Source organism: Pseudochaenichthys georgianus, chromosome 17 (genome assembly GCF_902827115.2).
Source record: "Pseudochaenichthys georgianus chromosome 17, fPseGeo1.2, whole genome shotgun sequence".
In the NCBI taxonomy this organism is placed as follows: Eukaryota; Metazoa; Chordata; class Actinopteri; order Perciformes; family Channichthyidae; genus Pseudochaenichthys; species Pseudochaenichthys georgianus.
Genome location: NC_047519.1, coordinates 23,416,101 through 23,436,018, shown reverse-complemented (window position 1 = coordinate 23,436,018; position 19,918 = coordinate 23,416,101). Strand labels below are relative to the sequence as shown.

Below are 19,918 nucleotides of genomic sequence, written 5' to 3'. Positions count from 1 at the left end.
ATTCAGCGATTATTGTCAGGCTGTGATTACTTTATCACCAACCGGTTTTTGATTAGATCATTCAATCAAGCTGCTGTGAGTTCTACATTTATTAGGCAGTGGCAAATGTTTTCGAGACGTGTTAAGCCTCTGTGCGAGAACCCTGAATCTGAATGATCCTTGAGTGAGTAGCACACGCCTCGGTCAGTTAATACCTCTGTGTGAGAAAGTAACTTGGGATCAGTCCAAGCCCTCACTGAGAGTGATTGGCAGTTGGAGGAACATCAATGGTTCCTCGGTGTTACACTGAATCTCTTGTCAATACCACAACTTGACACGGCAGACAGAATGAGGAGGGGGAGGACTGATGTAAGAGAGAAACCAGAGAGACAGAGGGCACGTGGAGGTAGAGGCTACTTGTCTGGTGTTAAGGCAAGGCAAGTTTATTTATATAGCACTTTTCAACACAAGGCAATTCAAAGTGCTTTACAAAAAATGAAAGACATTAAGAAAATGGCATTTAAAATCAGTCATTAAAAAGAAAAGCTAATAAAATAAACATTAAAAGAAAAAATACATGGATACAAGTTACAGTGATAAAAGTTACAGTGCAGTCTAAGATATGAATAGTTCAATTAAAAGCAGTGACAAAAAGAAAAGTCTTCACCCTGGATTTAAAAGTAGTAAGAGTTGCAGCGGACCTGCAGGTTTCTGGGAGTTTGTTCCAGATATTTGGAGCATAATAACTGAACGCTGCTTCTCCATGTTTAGTTCTGACTCTGGGGACAGAAAGCTGACCAGTCCCTGAAGACCTGAGAGATCTGGATGGTTCATAATTTAATGTAATTTGGGCCTAAACCATTCAGGGCTTTATAAACCAGCAGCAGTATTTTGAAATCTATTCTTTGACACACAGGAAGCCAGTCTAAAGACTTCAGAACAGGAGTGATGTTAAGCACTTCATGGATTTAGATAAGACCAAGAAGCTGTAGAAGAAGAAAAACTACTTCAGACCAGCTTTGTAAACAGTTGGATATCTAAGTGTAGGAATAGAGTTTAAAAAAGGCTCTGACGTGTCAAGGTGGCCTGCATGTGAAGCTCAATGTGATTACAAATGAAATCATTAACTCCTGTCTCACCGCAGGAAGAAAGTCATTAAGACGCACATGCTTGACTTAGCTTATTCCGTGTGTGTGTTGTTGTGTGTTTGTGTGTGTGTGTGTGTGTGTGTGTGTGTGTGTGTGTGTGTGTGTGTGTGTGTGTGTGTGTGTGTGTGTGTGTGTATGTGTGTGTGTGTGTGTGTGTGTGTGTGTGTGTGTGTGTGTGTGTGTGTGTGTGTGGTGTGTGTGTGTGTGTGTGTGTGTGTGTGTGTGTGTGTGTGTGTGTGTGTGTGTGTGTGTGTGTGTGAATGTGTATGTGTGCCTGTGTCTGAGTTAGAGACTGAGAAGAACAAAAGGCAGAATGTGATGGAGGGAGATTCGCCTTATCTACTGTCCCATGAACCAAGAAACGTTTGCTGTTAATTGAAGAGTATCAGTATCAGTCACTGTGACATCTTTGTAATACGGCTAAGCTAACGGGTTTAAGTATTATAATGATATCAAAAAAGGATACTCTCCAGTAGTGCTAATAAAGACATTATTGCAAATCCTGTGCAAAGTAACTTAGGAAACAATCAAAGTGAAGTTTAAAATAATAAACCTATTACACATACCATTTTGAAGTAACCTCCTTATGTATTTCTTAATGATACAAATTACAGGGCAAGATACAGTAGCTAGGAAAGTAGCAATTATTAGTCCTCATCACTAACTGACATCACTCGCTGAAGGTTAAGTTGATATTTCAAATCCATATATCAAGTGTTCCTACACAGAAACTGGGAGAAAGTGTCTCAACAATTGCTTGTGTGGTCTTGTCCCCTCCACACCCAATGTGCTGAGATATAAGCAATTAGTCGCCCTCTCACATCACTCCTTCCCTGGAGAGCAGACGCTGGGGGATTGAAGGTGGAGGTTAGGCTTTATGGCATGATAGAAGATTGAGGGGGAGAGTAAACGGAAGGGGGGGGGGCTGAGGGAGGTGGTGAGCTTGCATGTAGGAGATGCAAACAGATGAAGAATGAGAAAGGTCATCTCCACACACAAAGGCACATGCCCACACACATGCACGGGGGGGGTTGGTGTCATACTAATGATGATCATTATTCACTTACGCTGAAGGGCAGAGGAGAACCGGACAGCATGATACCATTTAACAAGTTCTGCCCTCCACATGTGTTGATCCCAGGGCACTTAAAAAACATGCCCCAACTACATAAAGGCTGCGAACAGAAATGAGGATAATTTATTTAATGGAGAAAATAACTTCACCCCCATCACCTGAAAACTATTTCCACTGAAACCCATTTCGCTTAGCCAGACTTAAGGCCATTTTTTACAGTATGGCTGACGGTACACAGACAGCAGGAATGAATTCTAATGGGGATTAAAAGCAAAGCTGTACCTGTCACAGCAGCTCCCATCCGTCTGCCTGCCACTGTGTACCCTGTGTAGTGTGTGCTTGTGATCCTTGTCTGTCTGTGTGTACACATGAATGTGCTGTGCTGTCACTTCAAAGTTCTCTGTGTACATGTGTGTGCATGTGCTTTTGTGCTGACTCCTTTAAGTATGTTTTTGCGTGCTGGCATGCACAGACACGTGTCCTTGTGTGCAGACGCAGCTCTCCTGGTACTTTGAGGCTGATCCAGAGCTGTGTGTCCAGATAGTTTGAGTGACAGGAGGTCAGGGAGCAGGGGGATGATGTGCCATCCAGCTAGGAAGTCTTGCTACTAAACCAACACGGTGCATACTGCTGCTGCCTGTCAGAAGCAATTATCTCTCCAAGCAGGATGATCTAAAAAATTATTTATTTCACACACATGTACGCATCACACTATTCATTAAATTGTCTGTCGCCCTGCTCGCTAAGGTTTAGAGCTGTAATGAGGAGCTTGCTAGAAAGTTGTATCAGCGTTTTTTTGCCTTTTAAAAATAGACTTGTTATTCTTTCCCCTTATTTATTTATAAATAATATATCACAAAATGTTAACCTGGAACCCCCAACTTTTTTGTCATCCAATTATATTTGTTTTGTACAATACAATAAAATGGCCACGTACAGTATCATTAAAATACACATTTAAATGGGAAAGCTGAAAATGTTATTTGCTTATCGTCTTATCCTCATTACACCAATGAGGAAGAGCAGGTTCAGGTTTTCATCGCAATACAGCAAAAGCCCAAAATCCAAAAACCAACATTTAAATTCCATACATTCGGTTCTTAGAGATATCAGTCTTCTATAACCTGTTTGCAACCTTTAGGAGCACACATGTATGCCCAGAGTTCATTGTAAGTTGTGTGCAACAAAAATAATGTAACTGACAGCATTAATTTAACTCCCGTTTACAAATAATGTACACTGACATTATTCTGGGCGTAACCCCAACTAAGGCAAATGTGAAAGGGCAGCTGGTCATGGCACGGAACAAGAGAGTGTAGAGCTTTCCAAACCAAAACATAGTTGGATTTGGGTTGAGTGTCCCTTGATGTTTCCAGAATGACTTGGGTACATTTTTCAGATATACTGTAACCCTTTGGAATCACTCACTAAGCGTAGGCTGGACATCAAATGATGCTGAACCAAGAGTATGAAATGATGTATGTAGCGGTTATATTCTAGTGGAATTACAAATAAATCATTGGAGAACATTTCTGTTAACATTCAGAACAGAATACATGTTTCCTAATGAAGAGCTCTAAAGAGAGTGGACCTTTTAGCTCAGAGTCTGAAAAGAAAGCACAGTCAAACAGGCTCTGGTGTTCCTTAATGAGTGGGAAAACAGAACAGAGATACAGTATCCAAGGCCAGTGCTTAGATAATGCCACGCAGATGGGTCAGGATGAGCTTAGCATATTCAAATGTTATCTCACTCCAAGTGCTGTGATTGTCTTCAGGCCCTTCACATGTGGGAGTGTCGGAGTTTTGCTTCTTTATATTTTGGCTAGGTTGTTTCATATGTTGTCGTCAGGGAAACTGTAAGGAGAAGGGTGTGTTTGTATTTTGTTGATGCTGAAGTGTCTGTGTATGTTTGGCGGATTATGATGTTTATTAAAACAGCTTCGTTAGAGGAATAAGCTAACTCCGGGCGGGGTGTCTCCTGTGGAGGCCACAGAACTCCCCTTTCTTCATCTCCTCCCGATGTGGGCTAGTGGCAGGCAAAGATAAGTCATCTACAAAATAAACCCGGCTGCAGACTACAGCTTCCCATCTTCATGCCACACAAACTCACATGTATACACACAGGAACAGATACACACACACACTTTCGCATCAGGTTTGAACCCATTGTGTGTGTGTGTGGGGATGCAAAACAAATGTTGGCCTTGAATGGATGGATGGTTCGGGAACAATGTCATTGTGCTGAACCTTCTGCTGCCGTACACTTGGCAGAGCAGGGGCCTCATTTATAAACATTGTTTACACACAAGACGGATGTAAAAATGTTTATGCCACTGGCCACGGAAGACTCGATATGCATTGCAGTGAGTCATTGGTTTTAGCAACACCTGCCCATTCTAATGCTACATTTAATTTGACGGTTTAACCTTAGGGTTTCTAAAGTGTTCTGTTTTTGAGGCTGTAATTATTTGAAGAATTGTATCTGATTGCATTGCATGTCGAGGCCTATGTTACATCGTGTCTTCCCCTCAAGAATGTAGATGGTCTGTATAAAACCTTTTATGCAACATTGTATAGTTTCGCGCAGTGACTCTCCTTTATATATAAATCCTCACTTGGAGCATGTATACATCGCACCCTGAAGCACTGTCAATTCTCTGACATTCCCTTGAGGTAAACTCTCACATTCTTCAGCTATACAAGTGTCGTTATAAAGCAGTGAAAGTCAAGTCATTTATTTCTTGGTATAGTACTGTGTCTGGGAGTAGTAAAGACAGCTTTATGGATTTGAGAGACCAACACATCTTCTAATAGAAGAAGCAACTTACTTTATATTGATCAGTACACACTCGATGTATGGTGGGTGAGAAAGATGTTGTGAGGATATGGAGGCGAAACAACGCCACAGAACAAAATAGTAAACTAGAGTGTGATTGCTAACACCGTAAATATGAGATATTATGTGTTTAAAAACATTACCTTTCCTTATTTGTTTTTAGGTTACTTCCTGGAGTTGCTGAACCGCTCTGCGATTAGTCTACAGGAGAATTTCCATCAAACCTTTGGCTTATTATACTACCAGAATGCCCAGATCTTCTCTGAACTGTACACGGATTTGAGAAACTACTACCGAGGCTCCAACGTCAACCTTGAAGAGGTGCTCAATGAATTCTGGGCCCGGCTGCTGGAGAAGCTCTTCTACCAGGCGAACAAGCAATATTTCATAAGTACGTCCAGATTATTCGTAGAACACTAAATAAAAACAAGAGCAAATGCATGGATTAATTCACATTCATTTTCAGAAAGAAGAGTAGTGATACAAAGTATATACGATAAATCGCAGAAACTATGAAGTGGCTTTGACACTGTCAAGGATATCATCCTAATTATTAATCTATTAAAGATTTGACATTGCTTTATATTCTATAAAGGCATAATATTTCGATGTGTTCTCAACTTAGATAAAGATCTTAAAAAAATGTGTATGCTGATTGCAGGTGAGGACTACCTGGAGTGTGTGTCCAAGCAGATAGAGACATTACGGCCCTTCGGAGAAACCCCCCGTGTGATGAAGACGATGGTCACACGCACATTTGTGGCAACACGGTCCTTTGTTCAGGGGCTGGTGGTCGGCGGGGAGGTTGTGCGCAAAGTGTCCCAGGTAAAACCTCTCTTCCCACAATGCAAATGTTTTCTCTCTTATTTTCTTTTCATTCCATTGGCATCTCCTTTAACCAATATCAATGATTAGTCTCATTGCTTACATTATAGTCCCATTTTTACATGCTGGATAGTTTTATTGTTTTTTGTTTTGGAAGCAGCTTCACATTACTTTTTACTGGTGTCTAATCTGCTGCAAGGCCAATGTTCTCTCACTACATTTACATTGGTATTCTTGTGTTAAGAGCTCTGTATTCATCTCTCCTTGGTGAATACTATTTCTCCTCTTTGATGTAAACACCCAAACACACACACAGGCCTGTTTTTACCAGTCTGTGCGCATAGCATAAAGCTGTGGCAGATCAATGTTGGTGGAAACGAGAGGCTCCATAAAGTATGGCCCCTGGCTCAGACAATCAGCCCCTGCAACAACAGTTAATGTCAGCTCCATGTTGAAAAATGTCTCCCCAGGCCACAGGGAGGGTTCATATCTCCCTAGTGAAATGGTCCCCTCTGTGTATAAGACAAGAGTAAGGTTATGATCAGAGCAAGACTGAGAAATAATTTCAGCTCCTGAGTGGGAGGTGGCCAGTAGTGATGCACCGGTGAAAAATGCCTCCTGTCAGACAATGGACAAGGAAGCAGTGGCCCCATGAGAAATATATGTGTCCTCCGGGACAGATGCTGCGCCAGAAATGAATATTACTGTACAATTCTTTAGTTGATGAAATATTACCAGGTAAGGCTTTGTGTAAGAATGAAAAGAACTCGGGCAAGAGAAAAAAGGACATGCCTAAAAGGTTGATCGGCTACATGACTGCAAGGCCACACATTTAGTTGCATGTTAAAGAAAAAAATCAATATGATTCTTCTCCCTTTCACTCTGACGTTCAGGCTACATCTGTGGGTGGAAAAATACTATATTGTTTGCCAGCATCAGAGAGGGACAGTCTGGCCTCCATTATCTCACTTTGGCCCAGGGAATATACATAAAAGGAACTGATGATGCCTCAATTAATCAAATCAAATCAGGTTTTATTTATATAGCACATTACAAAAACTATTTTCGGTCGAGCCAAAGTGCTGTACATGCAAATAATAAATAACACATTACTACAATCCCAAACAGAAGACAATAAAATATAAAAATCAAACACAAGGAAATGTCGTGAGTCGTGCTCCGCTCTGACTAGAAGGCCAGGGAGAAGAAGTGAGTTTTTAGTGTTGATTTAAAAACCCCTAGGTTCTGGGCCGACCTCACATGGAGGGGCAGAGTGTTCCAGAGCCTAGGGCCAGCTGCTGCGAAGGCTCGCCGGTGCCCTCGGGTTTTGAGCCTGGTCTTGGGCACTACCAGCAGCAGCTGGTCAGCCGACCTTAATGCTCTGGCTGGGGTGTAGCGATGGAGGAGTTCTGCTATATAGGCCGGAGCCAGTTAAGTGTCTTCTCTAAGGAAAGTCAAGCTAACCACAGTGCAATAAAATCAGAAAAGCTATTTACTAGCTTCATGCTATGCCACTTGCTAAACACAGCTAGTCTGGCATAGCAGGTAGCTAGTGAATAACGAGACACAGACAGTGACAGCGACAAGTACAATTGATAGACCTGGGGCTAAGGGAAGCATGCAACAAGTGTAATTATTGCTTAGCTTAAAATCGAGCAAGCACACAAGGGAGTAAGGATCAGAATTACCATGGGCAGCATGTTGTTTTGTAATTGCTGTTCATGATTTTCTGTCACATGGGTTTACCCTAGAATGGCCAGAGTAGCTTATGTTCCCTACAGAGCTCTGCCCACAAGACTCTGAACTGATAAGCATCTGCCTTAGACAAACATGCATATACACACTAAAGCACACAAGTGCTTAATGACACAGAAACACACATACACACCTCATCATTCCATCATTCCTCTCCAACTGCGATGCTCATTTCCCCTGTGTGGCTATTCATTAATACACATTTCCTAACTGATGCCATTGTTTTGGTGCTGAGAGACAATGAGTGATGTGTTCATTAAACAAGGCCACTTGGGAAAACGTGTTAAGAATGATCACAGCTCTTATACAATTACAAAAGGTCATCCCAAGGCTAATACAGGGGATGGAGCCACTCTGCATAAGGTCGTGGACTGCCTTGTGCCTTATTTGCACACATTGAAGGTCTTAAAAGGGAGGGCAAGTGCACATGTATTGAGAGCATTGTCACAATGGACACACTTGGTCAATCTCTGGTAATGGGACCTTCCAAGCGAGATCCATTGAGCTGTGGGAGCAGACACAATGTCTAATTTGTCTTTAAGTCATTCAAGCCAAGGCCTGTTTGGTACAACTTGACTAAAAAAGTACAGACTGCAACCAACTGTTCACTTTCAAATTCATAATTTGTGTGTCTGTCTGTGTTGCTCCGCTCCCCGGGAAACAATCAGCACTGTGCTGTACTTATGCAGATTGAAACAGTCCTGTGCTGTGATGGGAACAAATGAGAGAGAGGAAAATCGAGAGGGGAAAAAAGACTGTGACAAACTCCAGCACTCCCTATCTTTCTGCTCACTTAATCCTTTTTTCTCCTTGCTTGACCATTAAATTGTACATAAACATTATAGTTGATATTTGACCATGGATGTGCCCTGCGTTGTCCTTTTATCATGATTAGCTTGGTATACTAATGTGGACCTTATCTTTCCCCTCCTTTCCCCTGTAATTCTATCTTCGATTGATTGAGCCCTGATGAGACAGCCGCTCCTATTTATGTACAGTACAGTACAGTACAGTACAGTACAGTACAGTAGTGCCTGTTAAAGGGCCCAGTGACTGGAGATGTTTACCACACACTGCTCAGAGAAGTATTACACTGTTTAAGTGTAGCTGCAGAGAATAAAATCCTCTCTGTGTATATGTGTGCTTCATATGCTTTCTAGCAAGTGTTTGTGTTTTCCACCAACTCAGATCACATGCATCCTTGCTATGTTTGAGTTGGATTAGCCATGAAAAATAGGAACTATTGTGAAACTAGATGAAAAATAATACAGCTAGAGGGGATACAGCAAGAGCCTGAGATGCAGTAAGAACTGAATCCTTTTTTGAAAGATATCTTTTATGAGACAGAAAAAGTAAGATGCAGTCTCTTTTTTTTCTTGTACCGTATTAATTCCTCCCTTGCTTCACTCTGGGCTGCACCAGTTACTGTGTCCCTAACTCTGTCTGGACTGTTTTATTCCCTCGAGTATGGGAGTGGAGGAAGTAGGCCACGCGCCACATGGCTCACTCTGGAGGCAAGGAGTCTGGATTGTTCTGCTCTGTAACACAGGGGGGAGAGGTCCCTCATATATCCTTACTAATTACAGAAGGGAGAAGAGAAGTAGAGAGATGGGGAGAGAGAGGCAGGAGAGACTCGGGGCGTGATTGCCACAAGCAAGAAGGGACTGACAGGTGTGGGGAGCATGCTGTGAAGGTGAAGCAAGCACAAGGGTATGGATATTAAAATGTAACACAGTCTCGTCAAAGAGCTACATGAGCAAACATCAAAGAGTGTTTCAAACCTAAAACTTTCTTTTGATATCTCTTGATAGGCCAGTATGGAGATGAGTCAAATCAGTGTGTGTGAGTCCGCGTGTGTTTGTGTGTGTGCATCTGTGTGTATTGTATCAAGTAACATCTCTTTAGAGCATGTTTAGAAATGTTTCTTGATTAAAAAAAAGTTACTTTAATTGGAAGATTTTCTCCTTCTATCCCTTTTCTATGTCTGTCAATTGGTTTAACAACTTGAGGACGTCCCCATTCACTCCTGGTCATGGATATTTTAATAACAATAATTTCTCAGTAACGGAACAATAATCACATGATTCATTGATAGTAGAAATAATCCTTGGTTGCAGCTCATGAGTCTTATTACTGTTTCTAATTTGACGGCCCCTCCTTCATCACGCCCAGTGCACCACAGCTCCAAGGTTACGGAGGAAGTTGTCAACATCAACCTCCAATTAGCGCTGCGGAGGAGTTACACACTGTTTCATGTCTGTTGTGCCCGGCCTGGGACTCCTAGCATGAATACTGTATGGATGATGTAACAGAAACAAGATTAATGACTGTCTCTGCTTAATAATTATTTCATTAACATCGCCCTGGGTTATTTTTTACTCCCCTGCCAACGCCCTTTCTTGAATAGTGTAGCTTTTTGACCAGCCCCCTATTCCTCTCGCCTTCAGTCTTTTTCTCTACTCATCCCTGCACACTCCCTTCCCTCACTTTTCTCTCACCAAAAAAACATTCGTCTGACTCATCCCTGGCCAATGAGGGGTAGGGTAAGGATGGGGGGAGGAGAGGAGGGCAGGAGTGAGGATCTGAGTCATGTCTCATACTGTATGAGACATATGAGATTAAGCCTTGGAATGTGCTGGGGTTATTGCTTTTCTGTGTCACTTATTTCACTTGAAACTGTCCTCCTCGTGCAATTGGCAATAATTATCGAATTGTATTGATCTCTTTTTCCAAAAGAGATGCAATTACCAATTATGGCTTGTTTTTATTTTTTCTCTAATGTGGTTGAAGATTTATTATCTATAATGGAGTTGAAACTGTGTCAAAAAATACTGTGGAATAATGTGGAACAAATTTGATTAGATTAAATATGTATGATCCTTCTGGGGAAATTGGGTTGATAGAGATATAAATAGTCGATGAGAAAAGCCACGCAAAAAACAATAACACAGAACACAATGGAAGTTGTTTAAAACTTTACAACCACATTTTCAACATTAGAATTGTGAGAAACACAATATGCTGCATTTGTTAGTGCTGATTATATTTATCAGGGGATATGGCTATTGTCCATAGTCTGAGAACAGTTGTATGTCCAATTATATAGTAAACTGCTGACATGCCGGCAGAATGTTCAACGTTTCTATGATTTGTTTTCCCACCTGATTCCTATTGTTGTCCTATATGTTGTCCTATATGTCCCACTGTATATTTGTTAAAATCTGGATTGAACTGTGTCTTTGCTGTTAGAATAGCTGTTTCCAGGAAAAGCATCAGGCTGGCCCAGATGTCAGCTTAGAGGAGCTTTGTATGCGTAGCTGGGCTCATTCCACCTCTCTCTCTCTCTCTCTCTCTCTCTCTCTCTCTCTCTCTCTCTCTCTCTCTCTCTCTCTCTCTCTCTCTCTCTCTCTCTTTCTCTCTCTCTCTCCCCCCATACGCACGCACACACACACACACACACACACACACACACACACACACACACACACACACACACACACACACATACACACACACACACACACACACACACTTCCTGAGGTTTTGTATGCATAGCTGTACTCTCTTGCGAACAGAGCTTACTGGTATTAACCCAGTTTCACTTTTCACGCACCAAGGCCCTTTCCTAGGGGAACAGCCTTGTGGGATAGAGAGGGAGGAATGGAAAAAGCAGGAAGGATGGATTGAGGGACTGAGAATACTTGTATGAATGTCAGGGCCTTTTCATTGCATGTTAAACAAAAAGCGAATTCTCCCAAAGTGGTTTCCAAGGAAACTGTGCTGAATGAAAGTCTGGTGCAATCTGAAAAAAGGTCACCATGGGAGGTGACCTCCCACCGTTCTGTGACTGTCATTGTCTGGCTAAGACATTTTCATCTACTTATTTTATTAAAAAACACTTTGGTATAACATATTGAATTATCTTGTTCTGTAGTGGCAGTGATTTTATAAGAGAACATCAAATATACCTTTTGAACAACTGCTGCTGTCATTTTTATCTTTAAAGGTCCCCTATTATACAGTTTTTTATCAATATATTATAGTTCTCAGTTATATACAAAACATGTCTCTGAAGTGGTTGGCTTGAAATACCAACAAAATCATGCATTGTAGTATCCCATCAACCCCTCTGTTTCAGCCCTGTTTCAAAAGGACTGATTCTGTGTCTGTTACTTTAGATGAAAATAAGGAGCCACTCCCCACGCCCCTCTGAGAGATATTTGGTTAAAAAGAACACAAAGATGCTCTAGGAGGAGATTCAGGTGATAAGGGGGGGGGTTACCTTGGTTGCTGATTGGCTACTGATTGGGTTACACAATCCAAAAAAACGTTATGTTATCATAAAGTGACCAAAATCTGATCAGCTCATTTTCAGACAGGTTTTTATATAAATGGATCAGGACAAAAAAGTGAGTGAATCTTTTTTCCTGAAACTTTCAGAATCTCTTTACACAGAGGGGACACATGTTTATCTATAAAATACATGAAAAAGTGGATTTTGCACAATAGGCGACCTTTAAGACTATATCATATTTGCTTAAATCATAAAACAGTAACTTTTCATCCAGGTGGTGTAAGTTTATTTTTGTCTTTGCCCTACCAGGTGCAGCTGAGCCAGGAGTGCATGCGGGCCATGATGACGATGACGTACTGTCCCCACTGCCGCGGCATGGCCTCCGCCAGACCTTGTGCCAACTACTGCAGCAATGTCATGAAGGGCTGTCTTGCCAACCAGGCGGACCTCAACACCGAGTGGAGGCATCTGGCAGGTAGGGAGCAGACAGCCATTTACACATGCATCCAATCAGCCATATGGTTCCTCATTGTTTCACACATGATGCTACTTTCTGCAGTGAATACCAGTGTGCCACACATGAATCATTTTAACCCTTCTTCACGCTAACTGTACCTCCCGTCTCCGTAGAAACAATGATGCAGGTGGCTGGTCGCTTTGATGGTCCATCTGGTGTGGATAGCGTGGTTCTCTCCATCCCCACTCGCATATCAGAAGCCATGTTTACCATGGCGGATAACTTAGAGCCCATCAACAACAAGGTATAGGAGCAAACATTGGTACAGTACATGCACATGAAGCTGAATTAACTATACAAACGGTTTATGTGTTTTTTACCAACATAATGCTATAGTCATACTGTAGCAGAATGCAAATGATATTCAAAGGATATTTTAAAAGGCCAAACACAAGTTTCTGCAAACTGCAGAACATGTACAGTAGCAAAATGGGAACCTCCATCAGCAACCTGCTATATAGCTTCATGGATTATACTGTCACAATGAAAATTATTTGCTGCATAAACACACAAAAGATATCTGCAAAAGGTTTCATTTTTATATTTGTATTTCTGTTTCTATTAGAGTTTTGTCCGTGCTCTTTGCAGTGGGTGTGATGTCACGCACAGGATTTAGCAATGTTGTAAACAAAATGATATGGCAGATGTCATTGTTTGCCAGTAACAAGGCTTCTGTCAATCAAATCTGTTCAAAGCACAACCACATAGTCCTGCAGAAGCAGATTGGCTGACTCTTGATTATTCAGTCATACATATTTCATGTTACACAGGAATAATATTCAGAACCGCTTGGTAAAGCGCTAAAAGTAGTGGTAAGTTAAAGAAACTTGGTGTAAAATATACCCTTACTTGTCAGTTTAGTATCCCCTATGCTCCACTGTTGCCCCGATATTCATTTGTGAAGTTAACACCTGTTCCACCACCACATTATTGCTGTTTCAATGCTACACCTCCGACATTTAAAATAAAAGGATGAGTCATGACACAGCCTGCCAGCCAAGTGTTTACTTTACAGTTGAATGGTTTAATGTGATCCTGCACTGGCAGCAATTGAAATCTGGCTCAGTTGTTTGAAGGGGGAAAACATGGTATATTTTGAGTGGAAGACAAAGCTTCCTCTGTGCCGATTTGCTGTCAAAGAGTCCAGCTGTTTGAGGTGAGCCATAGCATAGCAGACTGCCTCTGAACCGGTTTGAGTTGGAAATCATCACACAACTATAGTGGAAAGTCTGCGTTTATTCCACAGAAGTCATTCATGTTGAGTATTATGGTAGTCACAGTGTTGGACAGATTATCTCCTATTTACATAATCTGTTGACATCAAAAGCCATATGTTGCGTTATGTACTTACTACAAATGGAAGCATATCTAATACAGCTGTAAAAAACTGCAGTGTGGATAACTTAATGTGTTTCAGGTCTGTCTGCTAACGGAGTAACGGAGTCAATGCCATGTTTTATGTCCATTATTCTATCTGCTGTGAACCACACAACACCAATGAGTTATGCTGACAGACATGACTGGAAGCTTAAAACAGGATTATTTTATAGTTATGTGTGAAGGTTCAAAGGCTTGAGGCTCCTCTAAGCAGGCCAGATTGGATGACAGATTGACTGCAGTCTTACTTTATTCCCTGGGCTCCATTTATAAAATGTAAGCCCCATAAGGGGAATAGTGCTTTCTGAGCTTTGAATCAATCTGCTGGAGCGATCCTGTGATTGACTCTTGGGATGTGGCAAATAATCAGCGCCACTTGTCGCTGTTGGCTTTTAAATGTATAGATGTATGTGTGCTTAGTATATTTATACATAAGTTGGTGTCAAACTAAATGCTTTGGTGATACAGTATGAGTATGGGTTTGTTGGATTCTATTCAAAAGCCTGCTTTCAGAGGCATCACATTTCATTCTTGTTAACACCAACCCCAATAAAAATCCAGGATATGAACCACATGGTAGGGAAGTAAAGTTTATTGAGAGAGTCTGGTGGCGTACAGTTCATGTTACTAGTTCAAAAGGTTTAAAGAGGATAAAGCGTAGCTCTGTTTTGGTTCTTACAGTGATTTAAAAGCTGAATAAACTTCATAAACATTTTCAAAACAAAACTGATTAAATATCCTCATTTCACCCTTTTGCTAACTTTTTCCCCTCTTGTGTGTCCCTCTACATTTCCGTCTTGTCTTTACTTCACTGTCTCCTGCCTCAGTTGTTCCAGGCCTGTGGCAACCTCAGAGAAGGAGGAACCAGCAGCACAGGAGCTGACGACATCGTGAAGAAAGGGAAGGTTACAGTGGAGGATAGGTTGGGAACCAGCACTAATAAAATGGAAAAACTGGTGAGTATTTACCCGAAAAAATCGGTGTCCTTTTTATTGCTTTCTGATGGCCTAATCCAGCCTATTCACAGTGATGGTTTATGACATAAGAGCCATTGCTCATCATGGCCAATCAAACCCTTTGCTGTTCATTTCACCTTTACACAGCAACTATGGGGTGATTAGATGGAACTGAATGCTTGAATGGATGAATGATTCAGATGACTGAGCACTTAAACTGGTTATTGAGGGAGAAGGAATGTATTTATCTGTTGAGTGTACCTTAATGCTGTGATTTTGTATAAAAGTTCACAAATGTGCTGTTGTCAACTTTGCCTCAGGTGTCTGATGTAACCATGAGACTGAGGGAAATGCAGCCGCACTGGGTTTCTCTCCCAAGTGTTCTCTGCAGTGACAGAGTGGCCACAGGAACAGGGGCCGAGGATAAATGTTGGAACGGCATGAGCCGTGCCAGGTAAGGCTTATAAACCGTACTGTATGAAGAAAATATGATACGGCAAAACAAGAATTGATATCTTTAAAAAATGATGGTCAGTGAGTTATGTTAAGATTCACGTCCCATACAGTTGTCATTAAAGTAGGAATTAGCTTTAGAGACCAAAACCAATGTATTAACCAAGCTGTAAACATGCCTATTTCTGCAAGGGGCTCTATTGGGATGGAGCAACTCTCAAGTGGCAATTCGATGAAGTGCAGTTTTTTGGCACTTTGGTGTTGGGTTGTTTTTACAGCAACCAATGTTCTCTTTTGTATGACCAGTAGCTTATGATAGCTAATAGCAGGTTTTCAACCAGATTTTTACAGAATAGAATAGTACATGCCACCACTGTTAGGCTTATCAACTAATAAGGATATTTTAAAGCAACTGACTCAACAGAATCCTCAAAAAGGAAGGGAACTTAAGGTGTTTTTATCCTGCCATTGACGTATTGACAGTACTGACTGTTCAGCAAGTTACACATTCACTAATTAACTGTGGTTAAAAAAAAAAATCATGTTTGCCAGGTACTTTCCCGAAGTGATGGGCGATGGCTTGGCCAGCCAGATCAACAACCCTGAAGTGGAAATCGACATCACGAAACCAGACATGACAATACGGCAACAGATAATGCAGCTGAAGATCATGACGCACCGCCTGAAGAATGCTCTGAACGGCCAGGATGTGGACTTTCAGGACACCAGTGAGTAGTTTTACCATCAGAGCCCACAAGTTTCCGAAGAACACTTCACAAGAAACTGCATCCCAGAAAACTCCCTAATGATTAGAAACGTTGTAACTAGATCTAGATTAAGGGAATTGACTCTGTTTCTATTCATCTGATCTTCTATCTTGGCTTGTATAAACTCTAGCAAAATGGCAACAATCAGTGTGGAACTAAGATGAAGGCATAAATATGCCTGGCATAAATCAAAGTGCCTTTTTAAATTATTGAAGTCATATTGTGTACCACATACAGTTAGATGCTGGTGAAATCCTCATCCTTTTTCTTGGCTTTCCCCATGGCTCATATCTATTCATATGGAAGCTGATCAAATAGTGTATGTGCAAAGTATGTTTAAAATGCATGAGTATAAGGCAGTGGTCTTACTATGTTTATTCTATGAAAATCATAAATCATTTTTAAATTGTTTGCATATTGTACCATAAAACTAATTTCCTGACCTTCTGTCTGTAGGTGATGACGTCAGCGGATCAGGAAGTGGCGTGTGCGCTGATGACGTGTGCGCCCGTAGCCCGCGCCTTATTCTCCCTGTTACCCAGCGACCCGTGGACTACCTTCCAGAAAACAAGAAGGTGAAAGCCTCCGCCAACCAGAACCTCCCCGGGATACCCATCTACCTTCTTTCACTGCTCATGTTGCTGCTCCGGCGATAATTGACGGGGGAATCTACAAACTGGGACTGAGTTTGGGACATGGAGGTTGGAGAGAGTCGGAAAGGGGAGGGAGGAGATGTTGAGGGTTAGTTAATTTGCCAAAACTAAAAAAGGTATAAATATTAAACACAAAAAATCACTTGGACGAACTTCCTTTTGGTTTTAAATTAGAACAAAATGGAATTACGAGTATTCATGAATGGTTTTAGTTCTGCTCTCTTCTTTAATTTCTTGCTATATTACCACACCACTAGAGCTGGTCTTTTCGCATCTTCTTATGTTTTGTTTCTGGTGTTGGGTTTCTCTGAGATTATATCTGTAGACATGTGTGTAAGACTATGTTGCTAACAGTATGTTGGTGTTGACACCACAGGGAGAGGGAGAATGGGGCTTTTCAGTGGCGCTCAGATACATATATTTGTTATTCCACTCCTTCAAAACAGCACGTGTGTTCATTAGAATTATTTATTTATTAATAACTCACAAATGACCCCAACATGGATGTATCACTCCCAAATGTTTATCGCAAACGAACACAAATATAATTGAATGACAATATTGATGGTTTTTAGTGGGAGATAATCTGGACAGCACGACCCAGCAGACCTCGTAATACATTAAGCCTCACATCATTATTAGACTTACACACACACACTGGCAGAACGAGGACGTGAGCACTCCTCGTCAGCACTTTTTGCCATTTCATCATGTAAGCTGTAATAATAGCTGTGATCACATTCACAACGACATGATCGTCTAATGTGGGAGTAACGTGACCCATGCACCATCCATCCATCCATCCATCCACTCAACCCCTACATTCCCCCTGCTGGGGCAGATCTCCCTCTCTCTCCAGACCCTGCTGGCTGTGTAGGATCAACTGGAGAGTCTCGTGTAAGCAACACACAATCTGTGCTGGGCCAGGTCTCAGGTGACAGCAGCTTCCCACTATAGAGCACTGTAGAGTATGTGGAATGGGGGAGTCGGTTTAAGATTGCCGTCACAGCAAATGATTGACAGTTCATGATGTGGGAAACGTGAAGCAGAGCAGAAATGTACAGAAGCAGAAACACTGCTGTCATGTAGACTTTTTTTTTGTACTATTCTTTTGTTGTGCACAGCAGAGCAAAAATATAATATGCATCATTGTGTGTGCTCTCTGCCAAGGCCCAGTGCTCCTTTGATTAGCATCATAATCGCAATGTCTTGCTTTTTTTGTTTAATTTCAGCAAGAATCCATAATCACAGTCTTTTAAATCCTTCAACTATTTGTATGGCAGACACAACAGTGTACATATTTTTGATTTGTTTTTTGTTTTTTCTAGAAGAAAATAGCCAATTAGGTATCAAGATTTTATAACAGCCAGATCATTGTATGCTACGATTCGTATTTCATTCATCATCTGTCAAAGCTTATACATATCTGCCTTCCATTTCCTTGCAATGTTTTTCTATATCAGTGCCTCTTTATTCCCACCCCCTTCTCCCTCTACCCTTCTCCCTGCTCATCGGTTATAATGACCTTTAAAGCGTTCCTCATGCTTCTACATGGTAGCAAGGCAATAAGACAATGACACAGTGCTTCATTACATGTCAAACTTACTAGGAATGTACTGGGAACACACAGTGTGCAACTTTTCCTGATGAGAAGCTTGCTGGGGAGGAAAAACATACCACATTTGAATTCAAAGCAATGTCAAAGCTCTCATTTAAGAACGCTGTGTGGAGGATGATGGGATGATAGTTGCATGTGTGTATGTGTGTGGATGTGTGCACTTCTTTTTTATTGATAAAGCAAAAGAGGGACAGACGATAGAGCCTTTATAAATCTTGTTTGGATGGCACAGAAATAAAATGTATTGACATTTATTGGATTCACGTCACTGAATAGTGCATTTAAACTGACAGATACGGGATATTGAAATAGCTAATTTCTTAAATAATGTGATTTTCAAACAATCTGGATTAATTATATCTTTGCTTGTCAGTATCATGTGTGACAGATACAGTTAAAGTGTAGGAAAGAAACTGACACATATTTTAAATTACATCATGGCTTCATTTGTACACTGGAACAAGCCACCATGATATTTCATGAATACAAAAGATAACAAATTGGTTAACTGCAGATTTAATTAAGTTGTTGGGAGATCAGTCAAGATTTAAGAAGCACATCTGTTAGATACTTGGTTTATTACTGCTCTGGAATTGGGTGAGGCTGTTGTCATAACTGTTGATCATATTTACTTTTTAGATATGCTTAGTTAATGAATCTAATGTTTGCTGTGTGTATGCCTGTGTGTCCTTCCTGTTTGTCCCTGGTTAAATAAATCTGCCTGTGACTGCCATTGACACTTTGTCTAGTGTTGGGGTCCCTATTTTGACTCAAAAAGAGAGGTACAATAGTATTGGATGATCCAGTGGGGGGAAATATACATTTTGAACAAAGAACAATTAGTAATATCACCACATGGTACTTCTTGTTGTGACGCTTGAGAAAAATCTGAATATGTATGTGAAAGTCCACATGAAACCCTGTAAAGAATGAGAAATGAGTCCAACTGTGATGGTGACATTCCAATTCAAAGACGACTTGCGACTCACAACTTCAGTTTCAATGGCTGCCTCACAATGTCATCGGCTGAAATTTGCACAACCCCTCCCTCTCTCCTCTTCCTCCTTTTGATCTCATTAATTTGTTGCTCAAAGTCCCCTTCCCTTTTATAAAACCTGCACTTTTATGAGGCCAATAAATGGCATTGTCTGCACAAAGACATCACAAGATGGTCAATCAATACGCAAGTCAACACCTTCCAGAAACGACTATTGATTGAGGATGTGTGTATGCAGATAGACATGGCCCAGCAAGACATCTCCTGTTCAACTATAATGAACCAGTGTAAAACCAAAGCCCCTGTGTGTGAGAGGAAGCAGGAGAAAGGTCCTTAGTGCTGATCTCAAATCAGCTTGTGCACCTTAATCCTGCCCTCATTCATTAAGTGGGAAAAATGCAAAGCCAGATATGCCACCATTTAAAAACAGCTTTATTTTACACTGAGTTGAATACGAGAGGGATTTCTTAAAGGTGCCAATTTATGATGAAAAAAAGTACTTTTAATTCTTGTTTATATGTACTTTGGTTTTGTTGTTATCAGAAATCTATGGAGAATGTGTGCTTATGGTGAAGATAGATGCCAGAAAGAGGTTAAAAAATACAAATGTCTCATTTGCTGTTGTATCTGAAATCTTGTGTCAATTATATACATTGTAAGATTTTCAA

At 41.0% G+C, this 19,918-nt stretch overlaps 1 protein-coding gene across 2 annotated transcripts in view; it reads left to right on the top strand.

Moving 5' to 3' along the window:
• The window catches only part of LOC117462160 (glypican-1-like), a 63,037-nt gene extending 43,119 nt beyond the window's left edge, over window positions 1-19,918 (top strand). For both annotated transcript variants that reach the window (XM_034104247.2, XM_034104248.2), the window contains 8 exons: window positions 5,202-5,429; window positions 5,700-5,863; window positions 12,222-12,387; window positions 12,543-12,673; window positions 14,634-14,762; window positions 15,083-15,216; window positions 15,768-15,943; window positions 16,439-19,918. In XM_034104247.2, coding sequence (XP_033960138.1) covers window positions 5,202-5,429; window positions 5,700-5,863; window positions 12,222-12,387; window positions 12,543-12,673; window positions 14,634-14,762; window positions 15,083-15,216; window positions 15,768-15,943; window positions 16,439-16,638 — 1,328 coding nt within the window. In that variant the 3' untranslated portion in view covers window positions 16,639-19,918. The remainder of the gene's footprint in view (window positions 1-5,201; window positions 5,430-5,699; window positions 5,864-12,221; window positions 12,388-12,542; window positions 12,674-14,633; window positions 14,763-15,082; window positions 15,217-15,767; window positions 15,944-16,438) is intronic.